At 33.5% G+C, this 11,261-nt stretch overlaps 2 protein-coding genes across 2 annotated transcripts in view; both read left to right on the top strand.

Annotated features, from left to right (window-relative positions):
- The window catches only part of LOC107839495 (kinesin-like protein KIN-14U), a gene marked incomplete in the record, with an annotated part of 7,253 nt that extends 3,659 nt beyond the window's left edge, over positions 1–3,594 (top strand). Inside the window, 10 exon segments of the mRNA XM_047394606.1 lie at positions 11–357; positions 464–547; positions 658–819; positions 910–1,016; positions 1,145–1,326; positions 1,422–1,586; positions 1,680–1,898; positions 2,111–2,148; positions 2,408–2,535; positions 2,619–3,594. Coding sequence (XP_047250562.1) covers positions 147–357; positions 464–547; positions 658–819; positions 910–1,016; positions 1,145–1,326; positions 1,422–1,586; positions 1,680–1,898; positions 2,111–2,148; positions 2,408–2,535; positions 2,619–3,227 — 1,905 coding nt within the window.
- Positions 3,595–4,290: 696 nt separating this feature from the next.
- Positions 4,291–5,243, top strand: LOC107879789 (agamous-like MADS-box protein AGL61). Its single transcript, XM_016726739.2, has one exon. It carries the CDS (start codon positions 4,461–4,463, stop codon positions 4,998–5,000), a length of 540 nt encoding a protein of 179 aa, XP_016582225.2. The 5' UTR covers positions 4,291–4,460; the 3' UTR covers positions 5,001–5,243.
- Positions 5,244–11,261: the final 6,018 nt, after the last annotated feature.

Here is an 11,261-nt window from a genome sequence, read left to right as displayed (position 1 = left end):
AACCTCAAAGATTTGACTTTTTTTCTTGAGAAAGATTGGATTTTGATTATCTGGGGTTCTTTTAACTTGAAAGAGATTGGATTTTTGTCTCAATTTTGTGATTTTTTTGAGGAAAAAGGCCATTGTTTTATGTGCGCTTTTTGGACATGAGAGCAATGTTTGTTTCTAGTGGAGATGAAAATATGCCATTGCCTTTGGAAAATGGAAAGCCATTGGAGAATTCATCTCCAATAGGATCAAATCCAGATTCCAATGGTGATGAGTCTTCCCAAGAGATTCCTTCAACTTTCACAGATGTCAATGTGGTTGAAGAAGATGAAAAGTTTCAGCTTGAGCAGAGGATTTTGAATTTGGAAGGTGCTTTTTTTCTTGGGATATGTTTGTAATATGAACTTTGTTTTAAAAATTTTCATGATCTGAGCTTTCTTTTGTTTTTCTCTCTTTTCCTCTTATGGTTTTGCAGGTGAAATTGTGAGTTTGAGGCATAAAGAGAGATCTTTGGATGAAAAAAGAAGAGAAGCATTGAATAAGATAATAGACATCAAAGGTGATTTCTAGTTTGGCCATTTACTTCATTTGAGATCTTCTTACTTGTGTTCATTTTTGCCCTCTTTCATTTATGTATTCTGAATGAGACATTAATATCCCGAAATGTAGGTTGCATCCGGGTATTTTCCCGAGTTAGACCATTTTTACCAACAGATAAACGGAGAATTCATCAACCGATTTCAGTTGAATCGGAGAAGATTGTGGTAAGATCTGGTGGAAGCAGGAAAGAATTTGAATTTGACAAGGTTTTCCGTCAGGAATCAATCCAAGGTTGGTAAAATATTTTATGTGCTCAATGTTGACCATCTTATTTCCATAGAAATTTAGTAAATGCATTTGTTATGGTTGAATATTCTGTAGAAAATGTTTTTGCTGAGGTTGAGCCAATTATCAGATCTGCACTTGATGGGCACAATGTGTGTATGTTGGCTTATGGACAAACTGGAACTGGCAAGACATATACGATGGTTAGTTATCTTATTTTGTATTTGTTACATTGTCATGAAGATCCAGTTAACGCGGGATGTTTTGAACACCCAGCTGCCCTTTTTAATGCTTATAGAAATGAAATAGGTGTTTTTCTTGTGTTCTTTAGGAGGGAACTACCGAGTCTCCAGGGATCATTCCTCGTGTTCTTCAGGAGCTTTTTCACCTTTCCTCTTTAGATAGCTCAGCTTCATTTACATTTTCGATTAGCATGCTCGAAGTCTATTTGGGCAGTATAAGGGATTTGCTTGCTCCAAGACCTTCCAGTCGGAGATACACAGTATCAAGATGGTAATTACCAATATCTTGGCCTGTCTTATAAAGGAGGATGTAATTTGACGACCCACTATGAATTTCCTGATATAGTTTGGCTAACTCTATTACAGCAATCTAAATATTCAAACAGATTCAAAAGGATCAGTTGAAATCGATGGTTTAACTGAGGTAGAAATCTCTAATTTTACGAAAGCAAAATGGTGGTATCATAAGGGGAGGCGAGTTAGATCCACATCGTGGACGAATGTAAATGAAACATCTAGCAGATCGCATTGGTAGGTGTCCAGTTTGTGTGAAAGTCTTTCCCATCTTCAATTGGACTACTTTGGTTCAACAGTTATGTTATCTGTTTAGTTCTTTGTATTTAGCTTGACGAGGGTCAGTATATATCGCCATGGGGATGCTTTGGGAGGTAAAGCAGAAGCAAGCAAACTGTGGATGGTTGATCTTGGAGGGAGCGAGCGCCTACTTAAAACGGGAGCTACTGGACAAACCCTTGACGAGGGGAGGGCGATAAATCTCTCTCTTTCTGCACTAGGTGATGTTATTGCAGCTCTTAGAAGGAAGAGAGGCCATGTTCCTTATAGGTAGGTGAATATATATGAACTTGTGTGTTTATAAATGGAATCTGGTTTTCTTTTCTGCATTTAGGTAGTACGTTCTTAGTGTTCTTCTTGCTTGAGTTTTATATCTGTTCCGTTGTTACATTGCCCAACAGAAAAGGCTTGAGGAGCTATGAATCTAAATATTTGGAAGTGTGATTTCCTATAACTAATGAAGTTGCGACTTTTGATTTCAGGAATAGCAAGTTGACTCAAGTTCTCAAGGATTCTTTAGGTAATTTCTCTCATTCCTGAAAAGCCATTTCCTGTATGCATGTCAGAGCTATTACATTTTTCACATTTTGGTGATATATTTTGTGATAGCAGTAGTGCAATACTTCGTCGCATTCAATCTGTGGTTAGGAGTGCTACAGGATCTTGGAATTTTGACTTAGCAGTTGATGTAAAAAAAACCTCTTGTTCGCCTTCGCACTTAGGACATCTAAATGTGTTTAAGTTGTTCATCCTTTGTTTCTTTGTACTTAATTTTTTAGGTGATAGATCGAAGGTTTTGATGGTAGTCCATGTTAGCCCATACGAAGAAGATGTTGGAGAGACAACATGCTCCTGTACCTTTGCAAAGAGAGCAAGAGCAGCGGAATGCAACAGAGAACTCTCAGAAGTAATCCCCTCTTTTTTCTTTTTTTTTCCTATCGACTGGCGACATTGTGACTTCTCCTTATTTATTGTTTTGCATCTCTTTAGGATACAAAGAAGCAAAGGGAAAAGAGGATTGTTGAGCTTGTGGAGCAAATGAAGGAAGCTGAAGAAGGATGTACAGAACTCAGGAAACAAATACAGAAGGCTGATTTTTTATTGAGCGAGAATAAAAGGCTTTTCGTGAAGAAGTATCAGCCACTTGAAGATGAAGAAACCTTTCCTATAACTCCAAAGGAAAATGTCGCTGAAATCACAGTAACTCCAAGAAATTCTGAGAAAGGACTTAAAATAAATGGCACTAGCTCAGTGCCTCGATTCATGAGTTCCACGGTTGCCAGTCGAATAAGGGAGACTACAGCTGAAAGGGAAATCCATAACAGACCAAAAAGTATGAGATCATGGGCTAGGAGCTCTATGCAAATTTCTACTTCACAATCAAACAGCTTTGATCGTCGCTTCAAAGCTCAGCTACGAACTTCAAATAAAAGATCACGTTATAGTGAGACTAATACCGTAGCAGGGGATATTAAGTATGGCGATGATTCAGAGATTAAGCCATCTGTGTTACAACAAACCAAAGTTATCGCTCCCTCAGATCCAAAGCCTAGAAGACCACTAGCTCACCACAGAAGAAGGATGTCTGATCTGCTCTAACTATTACAAGAGCTGATCAAAGGTGCTTTAGTTTTCTTCCCATTTTGGTGTTTTTGACTTTTGTTTGGTGTTGCTGCTGCTGCTACTGCCATTGTTTTTATTTCTTCTTTCTGGCCTTGAGGTGTTATAGGTGTGGTATTTCTTGGAGTAGGAAAAATCTTAGCACTTTGCAAAAAGAATGGTTTCTTTGGACTTGGGTGTTTGCATCAAATACCAATCTTCTTGAGACGGTGTGAAGAAAATGCATGAAAAAAAGATTTTCAGTTCATGTTGTAACCATTACTGCAGTTCAGAATGTACTAACGGAAACTGACTATTTGATGTTTGCTGCTGCTCCTCCATATATTGCATTAGTTTAGATTTACCATATGAAATGTTTCCTAGGTGAATATCATTTGGTTTAATCAACCAACCTGGAATTTTCTTATGGATATAACAAATTTACAAATAAATATCAACATGGGTTGTGGTTCGACTTGGATATAGAGAAAACTCTGCTGGGAGCACTGACCCTGTAACGCGCAATCCGAATTAGTCGAAGCTCCAATGCGAACACCGGACGAAAAACAAAAAAAATACAAATAAATAATCAATAAATCGAACTAATAATATATAAAATCGGATTGGACCAATCGATAAACACCCTTACTAAAACTAAAACAACTAAGCTAATAATCTTTTTAACAAAAAATAATTCGAGATCCTTTATGTATATTTCTTACTTCCAAATTCCAATCACTATATAATCACAAGTGAAACTGGACATACAATAAATCAGTGGACATTTCTTTTAAAGAATGCATACTTTTATGTTTTAAAAAGAATAACTTTTTAATTTCAATTTTCCACTTCACAATAATAAGATTAAAGTACATTTTGATATATTTTTAATTTAAAATTATAAAATTTAATTTTTTATTTATTTTTTTAAATTTCATATCAAAGTAAATTTTGATATATTTTTAATTCAAAATTATAAAATTTAATTATTTATTTATTTTTTTAAATTTTATATCAAATTAAAATAGGTTAAAAACGAGGAAGTAATAAATACAGGTATTTTCATTTTGAATTTTGAAAATGAAACGCCGCTTCATTTTTTAAGGCGGTGCAGTCCTGGACAAGTTATGTAGGAAATCAAATATAGAATTAGTCCTTACCAAACCCGTATTTGATTTCCATTTTCACTCTCTTTAAATACCACATTTACACCATAACCTCAAACAAATTCCAATGCAAAATCTACTTGTTGAAGAAGAAGAGAAGAAGAAATTAAGGAGAATGGGCACAGGGAAGAAGAAGATTGAGATTCAGAAAATCACGAAGCAAACCTCAAGGATGGCGACGTTCTCGAAAAGACGGAAAGGGCTTTTCAAAAAAGCTAAAGAATTTGAATCCATGACGGGTTCTCGTGTTGCCTCTATTGTTTTTTCATCTTCTGGAAGGCCTTATACCTGCGGAGACGTTAATTCTGTTATCCAGAAGCATTTTTCTGGTAATAGCAGTAGTAGATGCACGGAACCATCAACGTCAGGGCTGAATTCCCATCATTCTAATTCTGAAGATGTTGTTGTTGCTTCTGGTGATTCCTCGGGGTCGAGATGGTCTTCGACCCCGAGGAAGAACGGTCTCCGCCATTGGGTGGAGAGTATAGATGTTGAAGGATGTCAAAATTTGAATCAACTCCTAATGTTGAAGCAGCAATTGGAAGGAACCAGAGAGAAGATTGCTTCCATTGAAGATTCTGAGTCTTTTCAAGCTTTGTTTGCTTAGCATGTCTTTTAAAAAATTAGTGGCCTAAATTTGAAGTTCAGCCCAGGTGGCTAAATTTGAAAACATATAACCAAGTTCAGCCCAGGTGGATACATTTGGGTTGATAAAGAGCTATGGACCGAGAATAAGTAATGGGGTCGGGTTAATTTAGAATTTAAATTTGAGTAATTGCGAGAATCCTTTCATCGAAAGGATTGTAGTATTGTGATTCAAGAATTACTCGATTGTTTAAAATAGCCAAAATGAATTTCTGAACTCTTGTACTATATCGGTTTTGTAAGTTGGACACTTTTACTTATATATTTGTCATTTGGACTCCTAAACCAACTAAAAAGCAACGTTTAAAACCTTTTTTGGGTGAGTGTAACACACTCTCCCTTACGTCTGCGGTCATGTCAGTTGTCACGTCTACCACGCATGACACGTCTGCCACGTCATCTGCCACGTCATTTAAAAAAAATTACATTAAATTTCAAGTCATTTTTAAAATGCTACATAATAAATTAAATATTAAAATTAATTTAATTAAATAAAATAAATTTATAAATTATAGAAAAATTTGAATAATCATATTTTTATTTTTGTTCACAAATTAAACATCAAATCCATTTCAAATAATTAAAATTCTTCTCCAACTAATTTAAATTTTTAACTATAAATTCATATATACAAACATAATAAATTTTTTATCTTTAAATTTGAATATTTTTAATAAATTCACAAAATTTTAATTTTTTTTCAAGCTAAATTCACTAATTTTTTTCAATATTCACTATTAACTCACTTTCAATTTAAATTTCCAAAAAAATAAAAAGATTTCAAATTTAAATTTTAATTAAGAAAATAAAAAGAATTGCATTAAAGGGTATGGGGGCTGGGGGTGTGGTGGGAGGGGTATGGGGCCTGGGGTTGAGGAAGGGGGACAGGGCTGGGTAGGGTGTGGGGGTGGGGGGTGGGAAGGGCTGGACGGTTGTTGAAGTGGGGTGAGGGGTGGGGTGGGATGAGGCTGGGTGGGGTGTGGGGGTGGGGACGGGCTGGGGTGGGGCGGGAAAAATTATTTTTATTTTAAAAATTTTTAAAAATATTTTTAAATTTAAAAAAAAAATTAAATTATTTTTAAATTTTTAATAATATTTTTAAATTAAAAAAGATGGAGGGAAAAAAGACCTTTCTAAAAAAAAAATTTTTAAATATTTTTAAATTATTTTAAATATTTTTTTTAAAAATTAAATTATTTTAAAAAAATTTAAAATATTTTTAAATTTTTAAAAATATTTTAAAATTATTTTTAAAAAGATGGAGGAAAAAAAAGGACCCCTTTTAATTATTTTTTTTATAAATTTTAATATATTTTATAATTTTTTAAATTATTTTAATGTAAAATTGGCCAAAAATTGACCCACCACTCGCACCCCCAGGCGAGTGGCTGCACTCTCTTTGTCCTAGTCACCATGACCTTGCCACATATGCAAGGTCAACGGGCAAAGGGTGCAAAATATTATTTTTGATGGGTTCAAGGGTCCAGATGACTAACATGTAAGTAAAAGTGTCCAATTTATAAAACCGACATAGTACAAGAGTTCAGAAGGTCATTTTGCCTTTAAAATATGTCTTATGTTATAAAACTATAAAGAACAAGAAGAAGAGTAGAGAGAGTAATTCTTATTTTTCTTGAGGGATGAGAGATCATAGGATTGTAAATACAATGAACATAACCCCTCTATTTATAGGGAAAATTTACTTCTAGTCTAAGTAAAAGACGGATGCTTCAAATCCTAATAGATATCAAAGTAGATATTGATAGATCTTGATAGACATTCACTATAATGTAAATACATTTATAACACTCCCCTTGAATGTCTAATTGGTAGAAAATGTGCCTCGTTAAAACCTTACTAGACAAAATCCAGTAGGAAAAAAAATCTAGTGAAGGAAAAATAGTACATATTTCTAACAATACTCATATCGGCTGCCTCATTAAAAACCTTACAATGAAAACCAAGTGGGACAAAACCTTGTAAGGAAAAAAGAGTACAATGCGTATTAACTCCCTCTAATGAGAACATCCTTGAACCTTTGCATCCCGATCTTGTGCACCATATTCTTAAAAGTTGTAATTGGAGAAGACTTGGTGAATAAATCAGTCATATTTTCACATGAACGAATCTGTTGCAAGTTGATATCACCATTCTTTTGTAGCTCATGTATGTAGAAAAGTTTTGAGGAAGTGTGTTTCGTTCTATCTCCTTTTATGAATCTGCCATTAAGATGTGTTATGCATTATGCATTATCTCCGTATAAAATTATGGGTAGATTGTCATATTTCACACCACATTTTTCTCGAATGAGATATATTATGGACCTCAACCATACATATTTTCGGTTTGCTTCATGAATAGCTTTTATCTCAGCATGATTCGATGAAGTGGCTATGATAGATTGCTTTGTATATCTCCAAGATATTGCAGTACCACCACATATGAACACATAGCATATTTGAGACCGAGCTTTATACGGGTCAGATAAGTATCCAGTATCAGCATAACTAACAAGATTAAGACTGCAGGCTTTAGAATAAAATCATGTGTTTGATCTCATTTCGATGTCTCCTAATAGGAGCGGAACTATATCTTGCTAACAAATTAACCGAAAGGCTATATCAGGCCTTGTAGTACTTGCAAGATACATTAGCACACCAATTGGACTAAGATATGTTACTTCATGACCAATCCAATTCGGTATGTATCACATTTCAGCAAATAATCTTATTGCTTTTGAAAACTCTCCAAGAGTTTTAATGATTTTCAAGCTATAAACTTATACAATATAAGGATTCTAAATAAGTTTCCCAGAAACTTTTATATGCTTCAAACATTTTGAATGCTTAGAAAGTTTCATATGAATTTTGTCAAGTGACAATATTCAACATGTCATATGTGACATCTTCAAGTGTCTGGACTGCAAATCAAACAAGTTTTACACTTACCAAGATTCATCCTTTCATGTCACTTGATAAATGTTTCTATGTCAGCATGCTTAAATAAACGTATAATTCAGATCCTTGTAATATTTTACAATATTGCGCTAATATTGTATCAAAGATATCGTTAATGATATATCATTTTGTATCGGTTCATAATGTGACATAACATTTTGAGATCTCATCACTTCATTATTTTCAGGTACCTGAACCTCTCATAAGGTTTCATGGAGTGTTATGTCGTAGGCTATTCAAGAGCACATTGTCTTCTTATTATGGTTATTTGCTCCTTGTTTCATTTGGAACCGATTAGTCTACTGTGCTTCATGCATGCATAGACTTTGTCCTTCAAGGATACAAAATAGAAGCACTTACAGCTTAAATATGAGATACTTTCGGCATTTGACTTGAATTATTTTATGAATGAGGATCTTATGATAATTCCTAACATATTTCATAGCTGCTTATAATCTCCCCCTTATGTTAGGAAAACTAACATTCATCCTCATCTTTTTTGAAGAATCCATCTTTATGCATCATGGTATATTCATTAATCGTATACTGCACATTAAAACTATTAGATGAAATAGTTGGTTCATGACCTTGAACCAATTGAGAGGGAAGAAATAATCATAATTTATTGGTCTAATGCATACAAGTATTATTGTATGGAACATATCATATTTCAGACCAACACATAAAACTTTGTTCTCATTAGAGATGGTTTAGCTATTTATGAATGGCACTCAATGCTAAACCATCATCATCAAGATGAATTATCTTGATTACACAATCTGAAAGTTATGCTTTTAACTCAAATTTATTGAGCAAGCAACTTTATGAATGCCAAACGTAGGTTGACAATGAATATACATGTGATCATCTTATTGATGCATCTTTTCAACATATCACATGATAGGTGAACGGACCCCTATTCTCCTTTTATACTTTTCAGATTTTAAGGGATCTTATCCCAAAATTAGTTGGGCCAACCAACGTATCATGAGAACAAACAACATTAAAGTTCATCAAGAATTTTCAAATTCTTCAATATATATTTAATACTTAATATGCACATCTTTAAGATTTCGCAATCGTTCATATCAACTTATGAACTTTTATGCTAGTAAACTCCAAGTTTACCATGACATGTACTTTTTTCTTTAGTAAATTTCAGATTTACTATTACATGAATAAATTTCAGATTTACTATTTTAGAAGTAGATTTCGAAATAACTCTTCTCAGTTATTCTGCCTTATTTGGAGGTGAGTTATGATACCATCACAATCAAGTGCACGTTTGCATTAATAAGCTTCTCATTCCCCAGGAATGAAATATAATCATGCCTTAAGCATATCAAATTATGATAGCTACTACAAAAGCAAATTGAGGCATACATATGATTTATTGCTACCACATTCAATTCATGGAATAGAGTATATCAATGGGATATATTTTATGATCTTTCATCTAATACTCATTATTTTGTCTTAGCCATCATAACATTATCATTACATGCATTGAGATCCAATCTCAACGTCTTGTCCATATAAAGACGTCTTAGGCATAAATTGATGGGACTTGAATCCAACATATTATCATCCTTTTTGATAATATTGTTCTTGAGGAATAAATTTAAAACATAAATGGTTTCAAACCAATTATTTTTCCTCAAATCCAACAATAATTATATTATTAGTAGCAAAAGATAAATAACATAAGAAATTACAAACCTTGAAATCCTTAAGATTTATAATCTCACCTTGTTTGACAGAGTCTCGTGCTGATAACGTGTTATAAAACTATAAAGAACAAAAAGAAGATAACGTGTTATAAAACTATAAGGAATAAGAAGAAGAGTAGAGAGAATAGAGAGAGTAATTATTATTTCTCTTGAGTATGAGAGATCATAAGATTGTAAATACAATGAACAAAACCCCTCTATTTATAGGAAAAATTTACTTCTAGTCTGAGTAAAAGACGGATGCTTCAAATCCTAATAGATATTAAAGTAGATCTTGATAGATCTTGATAGACATTCACTATAATGTAAATACATTTATAACATCTTAGTCTTTCATTTCTTTTTTCATAATTTAAGCTTCTATCGTTTTCTTCTTCAATTGTTCTCTTTATTTTTCTAATCTATTGTTGTTTTGTAATTTTTTTTATTAGTTTATTCCGTTGTAATTTGAGTTTAGCGAATATAATCTCTATATGTTTTTATTGTAAAATTGATATTGGAGAAATTGAAAAAATATTTCCTTTGTGAATTTTATTTAGTTTCCTTACTCAATTTGGAAGATCAATATTTATTTAATTAATTTTTATTGGGTAAATTGATCGATAGATGTGATGATGATAGGAATGAATGCGGTAAGAAATGATAAAAAAATAAGTACTCAACACATAAAAATGTGCACCCAAAGGAAAATGGCAAAAAGAAATGAATATTTAAACATCGTCATACAAAACATCAGCTGACGGATCTTATAGCTTAAAATAATGTACGTTAACTAATTAATTCTTAAAAAGAAAAATTAAATAAATAAAAAAGCTAAGCATCTCTTCATTTAAGTAATATAAAAGAAAGTTTCTAGAAAAAAAATAGGTAAAATGACTTTCTGGACCTCTGTAATATGTCGTTTTTGTAAGTTGCATATTTTTATTTACATGTTTGTCATTTGGACTCTTGAACCCATCAAAAAGCAACATTTCGCATCCTCTGACCGTTGATCTTGCCTATGTGGCATTAGAATGGTGACTAGGACCAAAAGAGTGTAGCCACTCGCCTGGGGGTGCGAGTGGGGGTCAATATTTGGCTAATTTTATATTAAAATAATTAAAAAAATAATATTAAAATTTTAAAAAGAATTAAAAAGGATCCTTTTTTCCCTCCATCTTTTTAAATTTAAAAATATTTTTAAAATTTTAAAAATAATTTAAAAATATTTTTAAAAATTTTAAAATAATTTAAAAAAATTAAAAAACAAAAAATTATTTTAATTTTTTTTTAAAAAAATATTTTTTTCCCTCCCTACCTCACCCAGCCCATCCCCACCCCCACACCCCACCCAGCCCGATCCAACCCCATCCCCAACCCCCTACCCCACCCAACACTCGTCCAGCCCTTCCCCACCCCCACCCTAGATCGTCCCCACCCTCCACACCCTACCCAGCCCCATCCTACCCCACCCCAGCCCCTTTACCTCACCCCACCCCCCGCACCCCTCCCAGCCCCAGCCCCACGCCACCCCCAGCCCCTTCCAGCCCCCACACC

The sequence above is a fragment of the Capsicum annuum genome, chromosome 8, assembly GCF_002878395.1.
Source record: "Capsicum annuum cultivar UCD-10X-F1 chromosome 8, UCD10Xv1.1, whole genome shotgun sequence".
Classification (NCBI taxonomy): Eukaryota; Viridiplantae; Streptophyta; class Magnoliopsida; order Solanales; family Solanaceae; genus Capsicum; species Capsicum annuum.
This window is presented reverse-complemented; position numbering and strand designations above follow the sequence as displayed.